We start from the raw sequence: 22,586 nt of genomic DNA, 5'->3' as shown, positions 1-22,586 counted from the left end.
GGTGAAGCAGGGGGGGGGAGGAGGGGGGGGGGGGGGGGGGGGGGGAGGGAATCAGGGAAGTGGGACCTGAGCTCGCCCTGTAGATACTGAGGGCTTAAGGCGGAGCCCTGAGACCGAGGGAGGGGTGTGGTGAATAGCTGGGGCCCTCCCAGTGATTCCTGGAAGCTGAAGGCTGGGCGGTGGCCCCAGCTCAGCTGACTTCCCCGAAGTTCCTCCTCCCTCTTTAGGCCTCTGGGCTGTTGCCGGGCAGGTTTGGAGTTTGGCCTGAGCCTGAGAACCAATCACAGGTGGGGAATGCAGCCACAGCCCCTCTAAGGGCTCCCCCAGCTTCAGTAACTCCCTTCTCTTTCTTTTTTTTTTTTTAAGATACATTTTAACATTTTTTAATTTTTTAAACATCTTTATTGGAGTATAATTGCTTTACAATGGTGTGTTAGTTTCTGCTTCACAACAAACCCTTCCCTTTCTGATAGCCCCCAGCTCCCTCATAGCCTCCAGCCTCTGACTGCTCAGGATGTGTGGGCTTTCATCTGGGGAGTTGCCCCCTTTCACCTCATTTTAAAGCTAGGATTCAGTGCAGCCCCTAAGGATTCTTTTCTCTGGTCACTGAGGGAAGTATTGGGGAGGGGGGTGTCAATGTGAAAGTCTTCAGGAAGGGAAACCTGACCCCAAGCACCCCTTTTCCTGGCCCATTAGAGGCGAGTAGTGTGGCCAGATGCCTCTTTGATGACCTCCGAAACCCTCTGGAGGGCTGGGAGAGAGGAAGCTGCAACCCAAGGTCAGGGAGATGTGCTGGAGGGGCCCTTAGGTTTGGTGCCTTGGGTGGAATTTAGGGAAGAACTCAGAGGAACTGGACCCCTGAGAATTGAGGTGGGGGTGGGGTGGTGATAGGAACAATCTTGATGTGCACAAGAGAGATCAAGCATGCAGAAGGCCAGCAAATTGCTAGGGCTTCTCGTTTCTCGGTGTTTGCTGGGGGAAGGGGATTGTGGTTCTGTGTCAGTGGACTTAGGGGTGAACTTGTGAGGTCTCAGTTCAGCTGGGTCAGAATTCCTCTCCCCTCCCCCCTCCCAGTTTCCCCAGGGTAATTACCCACCCAATTAAGCTTCAGCCTTCAGACTAAATTTAGCTTCTATACTTCCCCAACCAGGGGCCTCCCTGCAAGCAGGTGCTCACAGCTGCAGGGGTGAGTCTGAGGAGACCAGACCCACACTCTTCACTCATCCAGATTCAACCTCTGTGGTTAACTAGGAGTGAAGCAGAGCACAGGGCCCCAGTTGCTGACCTACAGCATGAGTGTCTCAACCTGAAGATACCCTCCCTCAGGAGCCCTTTAGGGGAGGATCTAGATAGACCTGGAGGGCGGCAGGAGGGCAGAGGGATGAGAGTGAGAACAAAATGCAAGGAGAAGGTCCCTTCCAGATTCTCTCCAACCAGATCCTCTTTCATTTCCTGTTTCCCCTTCTCCCCAGTTTTACAGAGACTTCATTTGAACTTAACACCCTTCCCCCACCAGAGCAAACTGAATCAGAGACCTCTCCTCTCCTTGAAGCATGGGGAATCATGCTAAAGAGTACCTCAATAGTTTGGAGGTGGAGTGGGGGCATGGGTTCCTGCATTCCCACCCTCTCTCCGACCAGCATCCCTCAAATCCATCATCTCTGGTTCTGGGAGTCAGGTGGGTGGGGAAGTTAGAGCAGAGGGGGCTTATCTGTCACAGGCAGATGATGAAGATATGTCTGCTTTAAAGGGTGAGAGGCACCTTCTACAGGAAGTAGAAAGCCTCTGGAAAGTACCTAAGACTAAGTCAGTCAACAAGAGAGAGAAACAGTTTGGGTTAACCAAACTAGACAGCGCAAATCTTCAATCTGACTTTGGGCTCCTTGACCCTGGAGATTGGGGGATGCTCTAGAGGGGGGTGTTTCATGGCTGAGGTCAGAAGGTAGAAAGGATTGGAGGGAGGAATGTGCAAAATTAGTCCAAAACAAGGTATCCATGAGCCATAGCAGTCAGATGCTAGGAAACCAATCAGCCACACCAGCTGAAGGGGAGGTGCAGGGATGGCTAGGAACCAGATCAGAGCACTTTCTCAGCGAGCACCAGACAGCTGTCTTTGAATGTCCTGGGAAAGAACTTCAGTATTAGAGGAGAGATGGGTTCAATTTCAGCAATGTCCCAGGTTGGGGTTAGGATGTATGTGTGTGTGTTGTACCCCTCTGAGCCTTGCCTGAATCTTTTTAAGAGACAGCTCTACAGAATTTTGAGTGAGGAGGAAAAGAAACTAGGGGTGAGAGGGTGGGGTTGCTCATAAAAAGAAGACTGTGTGTGTCCCTGGGATCCCTAGGCTAAAAGGCAAGAGGCCCTGCCCTTGATGGGAGGGGCAGAGTTAATCTGCTCTGGAACCAGACCCCCTCTTTCATCTCTTCCTCCCTCCCCTCACCTACTACTGATTCTTGGTTGCCTGCCTCTTTCATGACATCATAAGACGCTTTTTTAGCTCTAGCAGAGGAGTGCGCAACCTTTTTCTCTTAAGGACCAGCCGTAAATATTTTCGGCTTTGCAGGGCATAGAATCTCTGTTGCAACTACTTGACTACTGCTGTAGCACAGAAGCAGCCCTACACAATTTGTAAACAAATGGGCATGGCTGTGTTCCAACCAAACTTTATTTATGACACTGAAATCTTAATTTCACATAACTTTAACGTGTCACCAAATATCTTTTTTCAACCATTTAAAAATGCAAAAACCATTCTTAGCTTTTGAGCCATACAGAAACAGGCAATAGGGCAGATTTGGCTGGCAGGGAGTTTACTTACCCCTGGGATTTCTTCCATCTGGTTAACTCCCACAATGCCCAGCCGTGGAAAGTCCTGTTGTGTCCCCTCTGCCTCAAATACAGCTGTAGACCCTTTTAATTCAACATCCTATCTATTGACATCGGCTTCTTAGTGGTTTCTCCCTGGGAATTCAATGACTTGGACATGGCTGATACAGTAAATCCTTAAGGGACGTTTCCCGAAATTCCTTAAAGCACTTTGTTTAGTGCTTTAAGGTAAAGCATTTGTATATATTCTCTCTTTGAATCTTCTCAATAATAAGATGGGGGAAGACAATTAAATCCAGTTTACAGGGGAGAAAATTAAGTCTAGTCTTTTAACTTTTTAAATTCTAATTCCTTTGATCTGCTATTCCATTTCATTCCCACAGAGCACCCTTTATCAAAATACTGAGTTCTTTGGGCCACAGTGATCTGGAAGTTGGATGGGATCAAGTGTTTTTGTTGTTTTCAAACGTCTTTCATGACTTCTCTGCATTTTAGGAAAATCCTGTCTAAATTTCATTTTTCAACTCACAGTTTCAAGGAATTAAAAATCCTTTCAAATATATTCAGTGTTTAGGCCCCAGGAAATAATTAGAATAAATATACATGGTCTTTGTGTAAGGTACATACACTGTCATACAAACATAAGCTTATATATTACTAATTGAGTCACAGCTTTTTTCCCTAGAACAAACTTTATCAAAGTTGTGTATTAATATGTTCCGGACTTCAAAGCAATGCAGCTGCATTTCTTTTTAAAATAACCTATTTCTGGGACTGCTTATCAAATCCTTCTTTTGTATTAGAGGTTTTCTTTCACTCAATAGTACCGTGATGGATTGACATATCTATCCATCATGCTTCATGAGGGGGGAAAGGAAGATACAGAACGTCTATCCTGTTTCAGACCTGACCCCAACTATCAAACTTTGAAGGGAGAGAAAGAGGCAAAGAAGCAGGTAACCAACTACTCCCCCACCATTACCAAGCTCCTCTGTACAGCTGTTGTTCCTTAAAGCTGAAAACAAGCCACCTCATTTCAAAACACACACACAGACAACCTCATTTCATTTCGACACGAAGTTGTTTCCCTCTTTCTGTTTCTCTACTTTGCCTCACGGAGGATTTCTGAGAAATGAAAAAATCACCTCCCACAGTCACAGTCTGCAGTTTCGTTTTTTGGGTTTTTTTTTTTTTTTTTGTATGATGAAGAGGAGAGACAGGAAAGGTGTACACTGGGCATACAGTATTAACCCAAAGCTTTACAAAGTAAGCAAAATGCCCTTCCCATAGCGCTTCGGCCAAAGTGGGCCCCACCTTACCTTAGATCTGGTCGTTCAGGGTCTAGAGATGGGTGGGAACCACTCCAGGCAACCTCAGGAATAGAGGTGTGAACTGAGGATGGAATGCATGAAATATCTGGGCATAGAGATTCAGGAATAAAATGTTTATGAAACCAATGTTTCTTAGGGAAAACCCCTACCTCCCCCCCCCCAAATCTGAACACCTGAGTCATACCAGCCCTGTAGGGGTGTCTACGAAATGTGTAGTAAAATTTCTGAAACCAGCTCCTCCTATTAGACTAGAAAACGAACTGTTTTTAGGGGCACAGAATTGAAGGCGTTTCTTAATCAAAATAAAGTAGAAAACTCATCTAATTCAGGTAGAAACCCAACAGTTAAATACTCTTTTCCTTGTCTGCTTCCTTGGCTCTTTCCCGCCGCCCCTGTCCCCCGTCCCGCACACCTTGTTCCAGAATAACGTCAATAAACATACACATGTGACCGCAGAGGGTGGGGGGAGGGGAGACCAAGTGGGGGTGGTGAAATTCTGAATGGAATGCAGCCCCAGCTAGCTAGGGGGCTGGGACTGAGACTTCGGGCCCTGTCTGTGGACTTATACAGGCAGAGAAGCCAAAACAATGAGCTCATGGGCAAGAATGCAGCCTGTGGGGAAGTCTGGGCAGTCAGAGCAAACTAGTTTTTTGAACCAGGATGCGAATAGCTGTAACTGCGTCTCCCACGGGAACAGGATTAGGGAGAGTGGAGCCATCATTCAGTATCTTAGGGTCCAGTTAAATAACTTTTGGGGGCTGTTCTTTATTAAATTCTGTTCTGCAGAGAGCATAGCAGTCTCGGGTCCATGTTCAAAAACCTGGTTCCTTTCCCTGACTATGTGAACTTGGGTGGGTGAAGACGGCTGGTGAGATGTGTGAGCGAACTTAGGTGATGCTCTTAAGACATCTTTATTCAAAGCAGGTCTGCCAATGCCAGCTCCTACACCAGGATCCAGTGATGGCTATGATCCTTAAGTTGTGTGTGTTCAGGGCTACCACTTTAACAAGACAGAGGAAACGGCCAATACAGTCTATCTTCTTTACTTCCCAAATAAACACAGTCCACCCAGCTGTATTTATACCAAATTCAGACTTCTACGACCAAAGAGACATCTTTTTTTTCCTACCAGTGTTTTCCAATACTTTTATATAAGGCCCTAAATGGAATAAACTGAAGAGATACTACCTTCACTGGCCATGTATGGTGAAGGGGAAGGAAGGCAGGGAGGGAAGATGAAATGAGAAGAAAAAAGATTATCTACACATCTCCCCCTTCTCCTACCCCCCCACCAGAGGTTCTTTCTCAGCTCCATGCTTTTGTGCATGTTTCCTACTCATGTTAAGGTCCAACCTCAAATGTTTATTTTGAAGCCTTCTTGACCACCTTCTACTTCCAGAAGTTGTCACCCTGCTTTGTCCCACCCCTTGTCCTATAATATCTTTATTATTTTGTGTACTGTATCCTAATTATTTTTGTCTGTTATCACTCCTACTAGACTGTGAGTTTTAACTTTGTGCTACAATTGCTTTCTTTCCATGGATTTGTTATGCATAAATCCTTCAGATGTATTTCCTAAAAACGAGGACATTTTCTTATATAACCACAATATAATTAACACACTCAAGAAATTTAACATTGATAGAGTACTAACATATTGCCCATATTAAAATTTTCCCAATTGTTCCCAAGTCCTTTATAGCTTTTTTCATCCAGAATCCAATCAAAGATCACCCTGCATTTAGTTGTCATGTTTGAGTGTTCCCTGGTGGTTGTTTTTTTCCATTCTATACATAAAAGCTTACATCTGCTAACCCCAACCTCCCACTCCACCCTAGTCTTTTTTGATTGCATTGAGGGTAAGAATTAGTCTTTTCATAACTCCAGCATCCAAAAGTGCATGGTGCATAGTAAGCAGTCATCTGCCAGGTAATGGACAAATGAAGAAACTCAACCAACATTTGGCTGCCTTGAGCTCATTAAATGTCCCAGTTCATTGAAGTATTGAAACATTCTTAATAAAGTAACCCCTGAACAGGGGAAGAGAAGAGAAGAGAAGGCAAAGTGGGTAAGAATACAGAAACCCAATGGCAGAGACAAGCCATGGAAATGGATACTTGGAAGGGGTAAAATCGAGAGTAGTATTCTTGGCCCAAACCCATTTCCCAACAGTCAAGAACTATTATTCTATGCAGGTAAAGAAAGGAACTGCAAAAGAAAGACCAGGTATAGCGTGGGAACAAAAGCCTGCCCTATTTTTTTTTTTTAACCTCACAAGAATCATTAGTAAAGAACACAGAATTCCCTGAGAGGTCTGTTACATCTGCCTGCAGGCAGATTCCCAACTCCCAACTTTCCACATGCTTCACATAACTAAGATAACACTGTAACAACTTTGAAACTAAAGAAGAGGGACAGAGTTAAGCTTTCAAATCTTGAAACTGAGAAGCCTTTAAAGAGTGTGGGAGGGTTCCAGAAGACAAAGCTCTGTAATCATTGAAAAAGTGGGGCCAAAAAGAACTAGGATAAATTAAGACAGACTTAGCTGATCATCTTGAACTCCAGGAATTAATGGCCTGTGCTCTGGGCATCTGGCTGGAGCGTGCTACACACCAGTTGTACAAATTATTTCACTTTAACTTTTGTAAAACCCTCCAGCTGTCACAACTGCTTTAAGAAAAATGTTCTGAAACAGTCTGAAGCAAGAGCTAGCACTAAAGTAGCAAAACAGGAACTGAAAGAAAAAGTCTGGTTGTGTCAAATGAGGGGAAGTGTTGATTATTTTGACTCCCTCAGTGACTCATGTTACTGGTTACCATTTGACCCAAGTTTTTAAGGTATTAAACTAAGGAATATTGCCACAGAAATAGCTTCACATCACAACAGAGCAATGGGAGCAATAGTATTTGCACAGCAGAACTTGACTCTGACCATGATTTGGGCGCTCATGTCCTGTGCTACTCTCCCTGCACACCTGTTCGGGAGTTCATTTGTACAAAACAGCTTTCTTTGTAATGAGAAAAAACTGCCATCTTCTGGTAGTTAGGCTCCAGAAAAAGAGGGGCTGCCAAACAGAAATGCACAAAACCTGAAGGGGGAAAAGCACAGAATCCTGTTTGCATGATCAGCATTTGGTGCTCAGGGCTTAAAACCAATATGCAAACCTCATATTTGCACATTTCCATGGTGATTCCGCTCCCTTTCAAGGTAGCTGAAAATAAATACAGGATAGGGCTTCTGAAATTGACTTGCTTATTCTCACCTCCTTTTTGGGAGGAAAGGGGAAAGGCACTTAAAGATTAGTACCAACAACCTTATGGAAACTTAACTTTGGGTGTTAATTCTTCTAGCTCCTTTACTCACCTCAAAAGGTTGAGTGAGATAGGGAGATACAATAACTGCTGTAGTAAACCCTCTTACCCCCAAGTTATACCAACATTTGGTGACTAAAAGAAATGGGGATGGGGATTATGATTTTTGTATTAAAATATACTGCTGTACTTTTTAACTACTCCAAAGTACAACAGTAATACATGTAATTAAAAGCCCGGGACTTCCCTGCTGGTCCAGTGAAGACTGCGCTTCCAATGCAGGGGGTGCGGGTTTGATTCCTGGTCAGGGAACTAAGTTCCCACATGCCATGCGGCGTGGCCAAAAAAATATTTTTAAAAAAGCCCAATAGCTCTAATTTGAATGAAAGAAGGGGTTATTCTGAATGGAACTGACCTTTGCTCTAAGGCAAATCAGTTTTATGGGGCTTTTGCTGGTTAATTCACCTATACCTGTTTGTTCAGCTGACTTCCCTCAGATGCTTGCCTAAGAGGGGGAAGGAAAACAGGCATTGATTAGAAAACACCCGTACCACACCTTGCATTTGAATAAAAGATTTATTATTTTCGTCTCAGGAAAAACAGGAAGTTAGGGGAACACACTACATTTTACAGCCCACATTAGTTTGTAGTTGGTCCTAACCCTTCCTGGCACAGATGTCAACAGCATTAGCTGTTTTAACCAGAACCAAGGTGTTCACCCCCAACAGAATGTACATAGACGACACTAGAGGACTGCAGGGTTTTCCCTGAGAGAAGCATCAGACAGACAGAAGTTGCTGAAAGAGCCATCTTTCCAGGCAGCCCCTCCCTTTCCATTTTGGAAGATTTGCCTGAACTATGCAGCTAGTCAGCACTTAAAACATGTGCCTCTTCTCCCTACAGAATCACCCACCCTGCCCCGAAGCACTTGGGCTCCCTAAGCCCTCACAGCCTCTGACCCAAAATAGCAACTGAAAATTCTCATCTACATTTCAGCAGTCACACCTAGTAAATTGGGAAGTGGGGCCCCTAAACTCCATCAATCTACAGCTCTGTGCTTATTTCCACAACTGGCTATGGGGAGACAGGCCTTTTTAGTCACCTTAACTAGATCTTAAAATTAACTATATAAAGTGCTTTTAGGTCCTTAGAGATAGACATGATATAAATAAGTGGTTTATGATCAAGAATGATAAATACACAGATAAAAATAGCTCTAGCTAGATGACCTTAAGGCTTGGAGATGGGCAGGCAGGGCAATTGTTCCCTAATTACATTCTTAGTCATTTTATTCATGCCTATTTTTGTCTGGAGTCCACATACTAAAGGTCACATTCAGAAGCTGAAGGTTTCAAAATGACCCTGGTTCCACTATAAAAGTTTTCTCCAGTTTACTAGTAGCTTTTATATAACTCTGAGCTTTAACAGAGCCCATCAATTTCTGTAATTTTAAGAGAGCATATTCAAATGCAAAAGAACCTAGAGAAAGTCACCTAAGATATCATCCCCTCCTCTGAAAATCCCTAAGGGGATTTTGAAAATTTCTCCCCAAAGACAGGATTAAGCAACAACCAATAAGATACTAGTCCAAGGAAAAGGGACTCTTCTCACCTCATCACTGTTACTGTCAGCACCCATTGTACTGCCACCTCCTAAGGATAAAATTCAAGAAGGATGAAGGTCTGTGGACTCCTTGGGCGGTCACTTAGTTTCCTAGTGCCAAAAACTAAAAGGGCTAGTAAGAGTTCAGGGATGGCAAGGTAAATTTGTAGGAACTATAAATATCTGTAGAGGGAGCCGAACAAGCAGCAAATATTTCAAGGAAGGATACGAAATAAACAGTAAGTCTGATAAAACATCAAGTCTGAAGTCCATAGAGATGCCAATGCAAAAATTTGAAACAAAGTTTGAGAATCATTAATAGAAATGAAATAAGTATTCGTTTTATTAACTCACTAGGCTTAGACCTGTGTTTAACAAGCAAGCCTAGTAATAGCACCATGGTTAGACTATAGCCTGCTTTTCCAAGCCATCATTGTACAATTTATTAACAAGGGATCAAATGTCTCTCATCCACCCAATGTGCTTTTTATACATACTCCTAATAAGTCCCATTTGGAACAGCTGAAAATCTTTCAGCAAAAGCTTTGAAGATGAGCTCATGAACTCAGTTAAAATTTCACCAGTTAAATTAAGACAAATGGAAGGAACTCAAATGAGTAGTTGCCCAATCAGAGCCCATTATTTCTAAGTCATCAGCCTGTGTGCCCCGCCCCCCCAATAAATCCTTAAAACCTTGACTCAATTATTGAAAACCCACATGTAACAAAGTGAAAGGATTAATTTCCATTCCTCAATTTCTCAGCCCCAGGTTAAAAAAAAAAACAAAAAACCCCCAAACAGGTATTTAAAAAATACTTACCAAAATCAGATAGGAAAATTAAAGCCTGCATAGTTATGAATCAGAATTGTTGTACTACAACCAGGTTGCATACAATTACATCAGCTGGTTCTGTATACAATCTAGAACTGACTAGCACAAAATTTAGAATAGAAAAAGCTATAAGAAACAGGTTCCTAACTACAGAAGTTGTAAATCTCAAAAGGGTATGAAAAAACTAATGTAATTTCAGACTTTTCTCCCTTTACATTTCCAACAGATGTTCTGTAAAAATATATACAATTTTTACAGACGATTACAAGTTTTTGTCTTAAAAACAGAATATTCCAGATTTGTAATTGAGCCTTAAGTCAAGTATTCTTGGCCATGACACTAGGCTAATAAACTAGGAATCACTCAAACCAAGCCAAAGTAGAACAGGTATAAACATCCTGAGCATTGGACTTTCTATTCAAGAAGCACATCTAGGAAAGCTAATTATAGAGGATAAAGCTTCCCTTCACACTCTGTTGTACAGTGTTGAGGCTTCTAGTCATAGGTTCTATTACTTGTAGCTTAAAATCCATTTTACACATGACGCTGGCATTGTTAGTGCTTCTATTTTAACACTATAGAAGTTAATGGATTCAGTGGGCATATTTAATGAACTCTATGACTAGCCTGGCTACTGGCCACTTTCCTGTTCTAGGCAAGGTAATTAAAGTCTCTCCACCCTACCGTCTTCACTAAATCTAAAAGTCCTCCTCCGTGGCCTCCCAAAGTTTGCCTGTTGCTGAAACTGAATTCTGCTTCTTTCACTTCTTTCAGACAGTGACTCTTCAAGAGGGACTACTTTTCCCATGTATTTATTCCTGTTAGCCATAAGCCTCCTGCCGCTTGCTTTTCTCCGTTGCTAGAGTAGAACTCCTGGAGGTTATGGCCTGCACAGCTTGAAGTCCAACTTCATAAATACATCTGATTTCACAGCAAGCATATGTGGTTTTGGTGGCTGGAGTTGGTTAAGAGTCAATTATTGCACTTAAAAGGCTATCTTATTAGATACGCCAAACCAGCTCCTACTCCGGCAACACCTGCAAAAGCCAGCAGCACATTTCTGATGCCGCCTTCTAGGTCCTCTACATGGAAGAAGTCCACAAACCCATCCTAGAAAACAAACAAAAAGCACAGTTTCAAGTATGGGCTTCTACTGGCTTAAAAACACTATTTACAAAGAAAAGATAAATTAAAATATCTAAGGTTTCCCCCCCAAACGCAATGACGAACCAATTATTATTTACCCCCAGACTGCAAAGAAGACACATTATGCAATTAAAAGGGAGGTGGGGCACGCTCAAAAATGTATTTGCTATCACGCCCAGGTGATTCTTATTTCTTAACCAGTAAAACAGCCTACAGAAAACCAAGATTTTTTTTTTTTTTTTTTGCAGTACACGGGCCTCTCACTGTTGTGGTTTCTCCCGTTGCGCAGCACAGGCTCTGGACGCGCAGGCTCAGCGGCCATGGCTCACGGGCCCAGCCGCTCCGCGGCATGTGGATCTTCCCGGACCGGGGCACGAACCCGCATCCCCTGCATCGCCAGGCGGACTCTCAACCACTGCGCCACCAGGGAAGCCCCAAACCCAGGATTTTTGATACAACAATTCAAGACAGTCATACCATCTCTAAGGACCAACTACTTAAATCAACATCAAGCAACCAGAGGTCCAAAGTTAGAGCCTTGAAAACCGAGTTGTGCATCTTAAAAACCTTTAGCTATCCCCTCTTTCTCTATAAAATCCTCCATTTCATTTCCACTCCAAGTCCCCTCCTCAACCTTAAAACAAACTTACCCAGCCTCTTTGTTTGACTAGCCAGTCTCGTTTTGTCCTTACGAGAACATCTGTGATGCTTTCTGCTAATGGTTCGATGCAGCTTTCTTGGTTTATACTCTTCAAGTGTTTGGCCACAAAGGCACCAAAAGAAATGAGAGTCACAATCCTGCCCCAGTTTGTTACTCCGTCACTGAAAACATGGACCATCACTCGAGACAAAGATTTGACATCGTCTTCGTTTTTGATGTCCAGTTTCCGAAGCATGCCTGAGAGGAAGAAAAGCATGCAGGTTCTCACGGCCTCTTTGTCTAAACCAGGACACGATTCGCCTGCCCACCCACGGCGGGGGAAATCGCTATTCGGGCTCTATAGAACTCAGGCTGATCCCACTTGAAAATTGACATCCCACCCTTTCCGGGCTTTGAGCAGAGCTGCCATTTCCAAAAGAATCAAGTGGGTGGAAACAATGACTCACGGCCAGAATATCCTGGTTTCAGAAATAGGATGAGAGTCGTTTCAACTCTGACTCGTTTCAACACTGACTCATTTCGGTTTCCACCCACCAAAGGTGGGTGAGTCCAGAGACCTGAAAAAAGAGCGCGGCCTTCGCGAATAACCCCCTTACCTTGGAAGGCCGTCTCGTGGTTCCGTTGCACACCGTCCCCGACCCGTCGCAGGGTCTCTAACGCTTTCCGGCTGGCGGCCCCAGACCCGCCCAGTGGCTTCGCGTCCTTGGTGCCGGTTGCCTGCTCCCGGAGGTATCGAGAGATAATCTCCAGGGACTGCCGGTACAACTCGTCCTCCTCCTCCTCTGCTGGGGGCGGCGTCGAGGGGAGTGAGCCGTCCTTGCCCGGGCTGTTACTGGCCTCGCCGACCAATTCCAGCAAAGGCAGGACGGACGGCCGCTTCCCTAGAGGCTCCGGCTCGCACCCGTCCAGCTCCTCTTCGGGCGACATGATGGCGTCGGAGACCGAGGATTCCATCTCTTCGGGCGGCGAGGCGCGGCGGGTGGGCGCGAAGAACAGCAGCCTGGCGGGGGTCGCGGTGACGTCGGGGCCCTCGGCGCCAATGGGCGAGGGCCGCGCGACCCTCCGGGCGTCGGGCGCGAGAGTGGCTGGGGGGCTCGGGCCGGCGCTTCCGCCAATCACCTCGCCGGCTTCCCCTCCCCCTACCTCTCGCCCGGCCGTGGCCTCCTTTCCTGCAGCCAAAAGTCGCCTTCCCGGAGCGGAGGCGCCGCTGCCACTATCCGGTCCCAATCCGGCCCCCCCACAGTAGAGGTTGAGTCCGATCACTGCGTTTCTCTTGAGGCCGAACATCTCAAACCGCCGCCGCCGCCTACTGAGAAAAATGGGGAAGACCCCTGCAGCTATCTTGAAGAGCGGAAGTAACGACTGGGAGAGAGCGCCTAGATCACGGTTTTAGGGCCCAGTCCTACGCAATGGCGTCAGCAACTCTTAAAAAAAAATTGTATCCTTAATTGGTGAAAAGGGCGGAATCTTCCGGAGGGTTGCGCACGACACCTAACCAGCGGGTTAGGGCAGGGGCGGGGCCTGGGGCAGGGCGGGGCTTCCGGCTCTCCGGAGCCTCTCGCGGCCGGTTACGTGACGGCGGCTCAGGCGCTTGGGCTGGTGGGTACGCTCTCTTGCCGCGCGCTCACCTGGGCCTGCTAGTAATGGCTCTCTCTGGGCTTCCCTGAACCCTGATTTGCGAGCCCCTGCTGTTGTTTTTGTGCCAGAGGTTTTTTTCCCACACCAAAGTCTTAACCATCTAGTCTCTTAGACTTTGAGGAAAGGGAATGAGTAAATTGTGCCACGGATGGGGAACAACAGTCTTAGATAATACGGATAAATAAGAGGGCACTGTTTGGGACCTGTAGTTATTTTGCACATCTTCAGCTCTTTGGAAATGGGGACGCTCCATGGACTGCCCTATAGAATCATTTTATGTAAGTTGAAAAAACGAAACTGTTCTACTCCACCTAAATTTTATTCCTGTCTCCCTGTTTGCTTTCTCCCATTCCCCATCTCTACCCTCTGGTGCTATTTAATACAAGCCTTGCTCTGTCAGCACCTCTTCTGAGACATTTGACTCTAGCGGTCAACCCCTTGAGGACAAGGATCCTGGTATATACCGTATATATGAATTAACATTAATTGAAGCAACCTCTTTTTGTTAAAAGACCTGTAAAAATAATAATAGCTAAAATTCAAGAGCAAAATATTTGAGGGACATAAGCAGGAAAGGTGAGCAAGGTTTCTATTCCTGAAAATATCAATTGAGTAAGGAAACAGGGCATCCATACCACACAATTATGTATTTGGGCAAGACCTAGAACCATGGAGATTTATATGTGGCAGAGAGGATGGAGAGAAACATCTTGTGGCTGTAGTGAATAAGAAATGGTTTCTCTATTTAAGGAACTTCCAGTCTTGCACAGCAACTAACCATAATGTGAGATGGAATTTATGCTCTATAGGAGGCATCAACAACTTAATATTGGAGTTGAGAGGTTGGAAAATTCACTTTGGGCTAGGAGAGCTAGAGGAAGAAGACTTTATGGAAGAGGTAGCTTTTTCTGCTTTGCTTTCTAGAATGCGATTTTATCAAGGGGAGAGAGGTTGAGCAAATTTGCATGCAAAAGCATTTTCTTCTTCAGAGGCTGAAAAAAGAAATGCGTTGCAGGTTTCACCTTAATTATAGCCAGAAATCTCAAGTGCTCAGTAATCCTAGTGCATTTCCTTAATCAACTCACTCTTCTGTGATCCAAGGTGACTAGTGCACATCATCTCTTCCATCCTGAAGCCTCCATAATTCCCTCCTCCCTTCCTCACTCTCAGCTGTTAACTTACTTCACTGAGAAAATGGAAGCAATCAGGAGAGAAAAACTTCATTTCTCACCACCAAATCTAATTTACTCCTTCTGTTTCCATCCTTTCTGCTATTCCTGCAGTTAAAATGATTGAACCTTCTCTGCTATCTCAGATCAACCTCTTGTGCACTGGATCCCATCTTCTTTGCCTACTCAAGTACTTGCAGTTATCCCTTGCATCATCACTTTCTCTCTCCCTATGGAATCATTTCATCAATCAGCATACAAACTTGATATTCTCTTTCACATCTTTAGAAAGCCTTCCCTAGAACCTAAATTCTTTTCTTTCTGGCCGCACTGCACGGCATGTGGGACCTTAGTTCCCCAACCAGGGATCGAACCTGTGCCCCCTGCAGTGGAAGCGCAGATTCTTAACCCCTGGACCTCCAGGAAAGTCCCTAGAACCTAAATTCTTGATGTTCCCCTTTGTAGCAAAAATCTTCAGCCTCCTTACTTTCTTTTCTCTCTTGAACCCACCCCAATCAAGCTTTCATTTCCCCCCACTCCACTGAAACCATTCTTGTCAGTGTCAGCAATGACCTCCACATGACTAAACTCCAGTGGTTAATTTGCAGTCCTCATTTTACTTGACCTCTCAGCAGTATTTAACATGTATTTAATCATTCCCTTCTTGAAACACTTTCTTCATGTGCCTTTTAGGGAGCAATACTCTCCTGGTTTTCCTTCTTCCACGTGGGCTTCTCTTCAGTTTTATTCTTTTCCACTGGCTGTCCACTTGATGAGGACACTTACCGTGTTTCCCTTTGTAATCCTAGCTATGCCTGACCCATGGCAAACACTCCATTGTTGAATGGATAAATCTGAATATTTACTAATATGGGATATACAAAAGCTAGAAAAGCGGGATGGGGTCATATTATTGAGGGCTTTGAAAGCCAGTTGAAGAGCTTAGAACTTTTCTAGGCAGTTGGGAACCTCTAAGAACTAGAGTACCATGATATATGCTCTAATTTAGGTTCATTACTCTAATTGTTTTAGAATGGATCAAGAGAGAAAGGATTGGAAGTAAATAAATTAGGAGGCTACTGCAATGTGATAGGCAAGAATTAGGGACTTCCCTGGTGGCGCAGTGGATAAGACTCCACTCCCAATGCAGGAGGCCTGGGTTCATCCCTGGTCAGGGAACTAGATCCCACATGCATGCCGCAACTAAGAGTTAGCATGCCACAACTAAGGAACCCGCCTGCTGCAACTAAGATCTGGTGCAACCAAATAAATAAATAAATATTTTTTAAAAAAAGAATTAGTGGTGACCTGAACTCAGGTGGTGGTAGTGGAAATGGAAAAAATAACATGACACTGTGGAGGCAGAGTCTACAGGGCTTGATGACTAAGAGGATGAAAGAACAGAGTGTGACATTATCATAAAACAGGCATCCATATTATACACGATCAACAGGTAGACCACCTTCTAGACTACTATGGACTGCCCTAGAAAGCCACTACTCTTACCAGTGGGGGAAAGGATATATGCAGCTTAGAGGCAAGGAGTCAGCATGTTTTCAGGATGTCTGGGAGGTCCTGTCCTCAGCAAATTTTACTTCACTTAGAAGGTCTTCTGATCTGTAACATTATTCAGAGTCACAGGAGCCTCTGGATTTGTACACACTGCATATCAAGAATGGCTCTTCTTCTTAGGATAACTATATTGGCCACAATCCTGAACCGGAAAAGAAAAGAATTGTTGACATCTTGATTATGTCATTCTTTTTTGTAGGCATGAATCCTTTGAAATGTCCCCAAATTGTGAGCACATTTCCTCCTTAAAATGTGCCTTTGTTTCAGAGAATTCATGTACATAATTTCTTTCAAAATAGACAAAGAAAAGATCTTAATATAGGATCTAAGATGTACTCCAATAGTCTTTTTTTTTTTTGCCGCACCATGAGGTATGTGGGATCGATTATTTATTTATTTATTTATGTATTTTTGGCTGCGTTGGGTCTTCGTTGCTGCACATGGGCTCTCTCTAATTGTGGCAAGTGGGGGGCTACTCTTTGTTGCAGTGCGCGGGCTTCTCATTGCAGTGGCTTCTCTTGTTGCGGAGCACGGGCTTAGTTGCTCTGTGGCATGTGGGATCTTCCAGGACCAGGGATCCAACCTGTGTCCCCTGCATTGGCAGGCGGATTCTTAACCACTGTGCCACCAGGGAAGTCCCGGCATGTGAGATCTTAGTTCTCCGATCAGGGATCAAACCTGCCCCCTGCAGTGGAAGCACGGAGTCTTAACCACTGGACAGCCAGGGAAGTCCACTCTAATAGTCTTGTTCTCCACTCTTTGGGGCCTGAAATTGGGCATACTTAATATCTCATGTTGCCTTCCCTACTAATTAAAAATCTCTTGCTGTTGGGCTTCCCTGGTGGTGCAGTGGTTAAGAATCTGCCTGCCAATGCAGGGCACACAGGTTCGAGTCCTGGTCCCGGAAGATCCCACATGCCGCGGAGCAACTACGCCGGGGAGCCACAACTACTGAGCCCATGTGCCACAACTAGGGAAGCCCACGCGCTTAGAGCCTGTGCTCTGCAATAAGAGAAGCCACTGCAATGAGAAGCCTGTGCACTGCAACGAAGAGTAGCCCCTGCTCACTGCAGCTAAAGAAAGACCGTGCCTGGCAACGAAGACCCAATGCAGCCAAAAATAAATGATAATAAATAAAATAAATATTTAAAAATCTTTAAAAAAAATCTCTTGCTCTTATCCTTACCGTCTCTCTTAATTACTCAACCCTTTTATTTCTCAGCCTAATAGAGCAGCGTTTTTGTTTTTCTTTTGTTTTGTTTTGAGGCCGTATATGTAACCCAAGTTTGGGGAGACTCTCTACTCGACTGATAGAAATTTCCAGAACTACTGGAGCACCTTGTTCTCTTTCTCTAAATTGAGGCTTATAAACTATTTTGCTTATAAACTATTTCTAAGGCTTCTTCATACCATACTCAATCACATTATCCTCTAATTTTTGAGGGTTGTAAAACTCCTGGGTGCTAATCAAATAAAATCACATTCACCAAGGTAATCTAGTAACCCTCAGGTGGACTTATTTGAAAATGCTCTAACATGATATTAAAAGATCATGTAGTCATCTTTTTGCCTTATTTCTAAAATGTACATAATTTTTTCCCAAACGTTCCTCCCTGTGACCATAAATAATTTCTAAAGATTATTCTTGATCACACACTAAAAAGTTGATCTCATGTTTTTATGTCAAAATCATTAATTGAACTTCTTGCTTAGTTGGACATTTCTTACACTTCTTACTGAATACCATACTCTTTCATACTGTGCCTTCAGTATCAGTATCTTCCTACCTTGTCATCACAACGCTGTAATCTATCATCTTTGCCTATAAGATTATAATTTCGGGCCCTAGTCTCCACAGGTAACACTAGCATAAAACTAGGGTTCAGTAGCCTTTCATAAGGTGTGACAGACATTGCTAGTTGCCTTAACCAATATTCATTCTTATTCCTTTCTGACAAACCCAGAGTTGGCGTAGTGGTTCCATAATGATCGGGAACTCATACTTCCTTCTGTTGTGTTGTTCTGCTATCCTCATACATACTTTGCTACCTCATGGTCCAAGACAGCTAGCTTTACCCATCTTATCTGCATTCCAACCAGCAGGAAATACAATAGAAAAGGGAAGGCAAAGGGTATCTAGCCTGCTTTCTTTATTTTTTTATTTTTATTTTTTTTGCGGTACGCGGGCCTCTCACTGTTGTAGCATCTCCTGTTGCGGAGCACAGGCTCCAGACGCGCAGGCTCAGCGGCCATGACTCACAGGCCCAGCCCCTCCGCGGCTTGTGGGATCTACCGGGAGCACGAACCCGTGTTCTCTGCATCGGCAGGCGGACTCTCAACCACTGTGCCACCAGGGAAGCCCTAGCTTTCTTTATTGACACTTCCCTGAAGTTGCATACCTTTTTTTGTTAATATCCTGTGAGCTAGAAATTAGTTACATGGTCTTCTACCTGCAAGGGAGTCTTTATCCTAAGAATACAGTCTTTATTCTGAGTGTCTGTGTGCCCAGCTAAAAACTGAGGATTCTGTTACTACAGAAGAAAGGAAGCATAACCAACAGTCTCTACCACTATGTGTAAAGATATATGGAGAATGTTATAAAATTCTATTGAAATACATTAAGCAAAACCCAATAGAGACACAAACCATATTCACATATAGGAAGACTCAATTGTAAAAATGTCAGTTCTCCTTCAAAATGATGTATAGACGAAATGCAGTTCTAGATAAGGAAATTGATAAGTTGATCCTAAAACTTACATGTAAGACCAAAGGGCCAAGACTAGCCAAGAGGCTCTTGAAAGAAAGAAAAAAAAAAAAAAAAAAAAAGGAACAACAACGAGGGGACTAGCCGTGAAAGGGGTAGTAAACTTGGTTTACTACTCAATTTTAATTTTTCTCCTCTTGGCCTGGGATATGTAACTCAGACTTCTCCTCTGTGAAGTCTGACAGTGGAGCCTGCAATTGTTCAATTCAATTTTCTGTGAAACATTGTAATAGCAAAAAACTGGAAACAATCTATATGTCCAACAACAGAATGGTTAGATAAACTGTGATACATTCATACTATGGGATCCTTACTATAGCAGCTACAAAGAGTGAGATAGCTTTATATGTGCAGATATGAAAAGGTCTCTGAATCATGTTAAGTGAAAAAAGAAGACGTAGAATAACACAAACCATCTGATATCATTTATGTTTTAAAAATCCTGTACAACTACGTATTTCTACATGTAACTGTACATCCATGTAAATACATAGAAAAAAGTCTGGAAGGGTACATAACTAGAGGACCAGGATTTGGGGTAATGATCAAGGAAGACTTTGCCTTTGTCTGTAGTTTTTTTGAATGAAGATTTTAATCTCTTTTATTTACAAGTTTTATAAAGGAATTGTATTCATATATTATTTATAAAATCAAAATAAATCAAAACAACCCTATCTCATCCCCAAAATTACGTCTCTAGGTTTTAGTTAGTTTTAATGAGTCAATAGTGTGATAGGGTTAGTACTGAACAAAATCTAAGGGGACCTAAGGCTCTCTCACAGTCCAAGTCTACAACCAGGAGGTGATGATTTATTTCTACTTGATTCAGGTCACATCTGGACCAGACTTAGAGAGGTACATTGACACAATTTGAGCTCATCTAGAAAATAGGGAGATGCCAGGAGTCCATACCATGTCAAGGAGCAATAACTGAAGGAAGGGAGAATGTTTAGACTAGTGAAATGAGATGTAGAGAGAAGTGGTCCTCAAATGAAGAGTGTTTTGTTTTTTTTTTTTGCCAGGGTGGGGCTTTCTGTAGTTGCTGCTGCTTTCTAGTGGGGGCTACTCTTTGTTGCAGTGCATGGGCGTCTCATTGCAATGGCTTCTCTTGTGCAGAGCATGGGCTCTAGGCGCACGGGCCTCAGTAGTTGCAGCACACGGGCCCTAGAGCGTGCGGGCTTCAGTAGTTGTGGAGCGCAGGCTCAGTAGTTGTGGCGCACGGGCTTAGATGCTCCACAGCATGTGGGATCTTCCCGGACCAGGGCTCGAACTCGTGTCCCCTGCATTGGCAGGCAGATTCTTAACCACTGCACCACCAGGGAAGTCCCTGTTTTGTTTTTTATAATGAGGGTTGATTGATGTATTCTTTTATTTTTTAAAATTATTTGGCTGTGCTGGGTCTTAGTTGCAGCATGTGGGATCTTCGTTGTGGCATGTGGGATCTAGTTCCCTGACCAAGGATGGAACCTCGGGCCCCTGCATCGGGAGCGCGGAGACTTAGCCACTGGACCACCAGGGAAGTCCCTCGAAGAGTTTTAATGAGGGTGAAGATAGTAGTAAATTCTAAGACACTGGAGTTATTCAAGAAAAAACTAAATGATCACTTGTCAGGGATGCTCTGGAAAAGATTAATTCAGGAGGAATTAGAACTAGATGATCTTCAAGGTTCCAACTAACTCTAAGAGTCTACTTTAAATTCCCTTGGTCTCAGCCAGATTTACCAAACCCCAAATCCCTAAAACTCCCTTGTTTTGAGTTGTTTTTTTTTTTTTTTTTTTTTTGCGGTACGCGGGCCTCTCACTGTTGTGGCCTCTCCCGTTGCGGAGCACAGGCTCCGGATGCGCAGACTCAGCGGCCATGGCTCACGGGCCCAGCCGCTCCGCGGCATGTGGGATCTTCCCGGACCGGGGCACGAACCCGTGTCCGCTGCATCGGCAGGCGGACTCTCAACCACTGTGCCACCAGGGAAGCCCTGAGTTGTTTTATGGTGGAGAGCATCTTAGCCTTTCAAAGGCTCTTTGGACTACAAACTGGAAATCTTATTCCATGAGTGCCAATTAAATGCCTCAGAGAATATAAAGATGATAGTTGGAATGTTTAACAAGTACCAATTGAAGGGATGTAGTAAAAATTAAAGTTTAATTTTGTCTCCTGCCACTGAAAAATTTATTTCAGTAGGAGATGTTTCCCTCTGATCTGGACGAAAATTCCAGCATCCCCCTAACATTTCTTCACCTTTGGGTAACAGTCTTGCGATCACTTTAAGTAGCAGAACAGACTCTTCACCCCACAGCTAGGATCGGTATAGCCTGCAAGCTTGCCTTTGTGGAATAGTGGTAGTTGGCTTCTCTACTTCCTAGATGCTGACACTGACACCTAGAATGGGGCAGAAGGAAGAGGGAGAAATATTCTTGGTGGCTTCATGCTCTCCTCATGCTGATGTTGAAAGCTGTCTGTCTCATGGGCATTTGTGTGGATCCATCAGAGGCTTCCCTGCTGGGCCTTTCAATGGCAATATCAGCTTCCCTTAAGTGACATGATGCATTGTATTTCTATGGCCACCACTACCCCCTCATCTTTCTGTTTTCCAGAGGTCCATTCTACATGGAATCTTTTGTAAAGAGTCCCACTATGTGTCCAGGAAGTTCTCTTGAGCAGGATTTACCCTGGCTTCATACTTGGTTCCCAGGATTCATGTATATTTGACCCTTTGTCAGAAGGAAGTGCAGTTGATTCCAAGATGTAGCTGTCCCATAAGGCCCCTCCTTCTAGGCTTGAGAAGAGGGAAGTACTCCCCACACCCTCTCCTCCAGATTGGATGTGGGTCACAACACAGTAGTAGCTCTCTCCAAAGAAATCTCATTTGTAAACCCTATCCCCACTTTTTATACTCTTGAAATGAAGGATTCAAGACTTGTGGAACTGGTCCTTGTTAATTTCCTTTAAACCTTTGCATTTCTGTCTGGTATCTCCCTTTGGAATTTCATATCTATTATATCTTGGTACCCCAGCTGAAACATCCAGTTAAAATCTTAAGTGTAAAACATAATCTCCTTTATCAACCTGCTTTACATCCTTCCCCATTCCCTACCTTCGAGTCTATGTGATTTAGTCATACTTCACAGGCCAAGTCACAGGGTAGTCATCAAGTTGGTCAGACATGGTTTGGTTACGCCTCCCTTTAGTGATAAAGCTAATGTCTAGGGCCCACTACAATGATCCCACTGCCCATGAGAGGGAAAGCTCAGGACTCCCTCTTGGCTCCAAACCTGGTTCTCCATGAGGGTGTATCTAGGACATTGTTGTTTGGGGGGGCAGCCATGGACCCTGGAGTCTGTCAATTACCAAATGACCTTAGATAAATTACCTTTTCTGAGCTTCATTAAACGTCTGTAAAATAGTCTTACCTTCTAATTCAAAATTTAATTTTAATCACATAATTAATGCATAAATACTCTCCTTATAAAAAAAGCAAACCATTAAGATGAGACTAACTTTCCTTTGGTTATCACCTTCAATCCCATTCCCCTAACTCCCTTCCAGATGTAACCACAATTCTTAGTTTATAAATTGTCTTTCCTTTTTCAATCAAATCTGTTTTAACCTGTAAAAATAGGATAGTGATATCTATTCTGTGAAATAGGACAGAGGTGAAAATGCAAGGCGCATAATGTTTTCTTCTATTTTCTCAGTGTGTTGGGAGGAACTGAGACCTCCTGCAGGAACATAGC

General features: G+C 43.9%; 1 protein-coding gene across 1 annotated transcript; it reads right to left on the bottom strand.

Moving 5' to 3' along the window:
- Nucleotides 1-2,647: 2,647 nt before the first annotated feature.
- MCL1 (MCL1 apoptosis regulator, BCL2 family member) lies at nt 2,648-13,078 on the bottom strand. Its single transcript, XM_024765776.1, has 3 exons — nt 12,306-13,078; nt 11,699-11,946; nt 2,648-11,012 (listed from the first exon to the last, which is right to left on the bottom strand). Exons 1-3 carry the CDS (start codon nt 12,994-12,996, stop codon nt 10,896-10,898), a joined length of 1,056 nt encoding a protein of 351 aa, XP_024621544.1. The 5' UTR covers nt 12,997-13,078; the 3' UTR covers nt 2,648-10,895.
- Between the last annotated feature and the right edge of the window lie 9,508 nt (nt 13,079-22,586).

This window comes from Neophocaena asiaeorientalis, unplaced genomic scaffold (genome assembly GCF_003031525.2).
Source record: "Neophocaena asiaeorientalis asiaeorientalis breed wild unplaced genomic scaffold, Neophocaena_asiaeorientalis_V1.1 scaffold474, whole genome shotgun sequence".
NCBI classification, from domain to species: Eukaryota; Metazoa; Chordata; class Mammalia; order Artiodactyla; family Phocoenidae; genus Neophocaena; species Neophocaena asiaeorientalis.
Note: the sequence above shows the minus strand (reverse complement) of the source record. Positions and strands in the feature narration are given on the sequence as shown.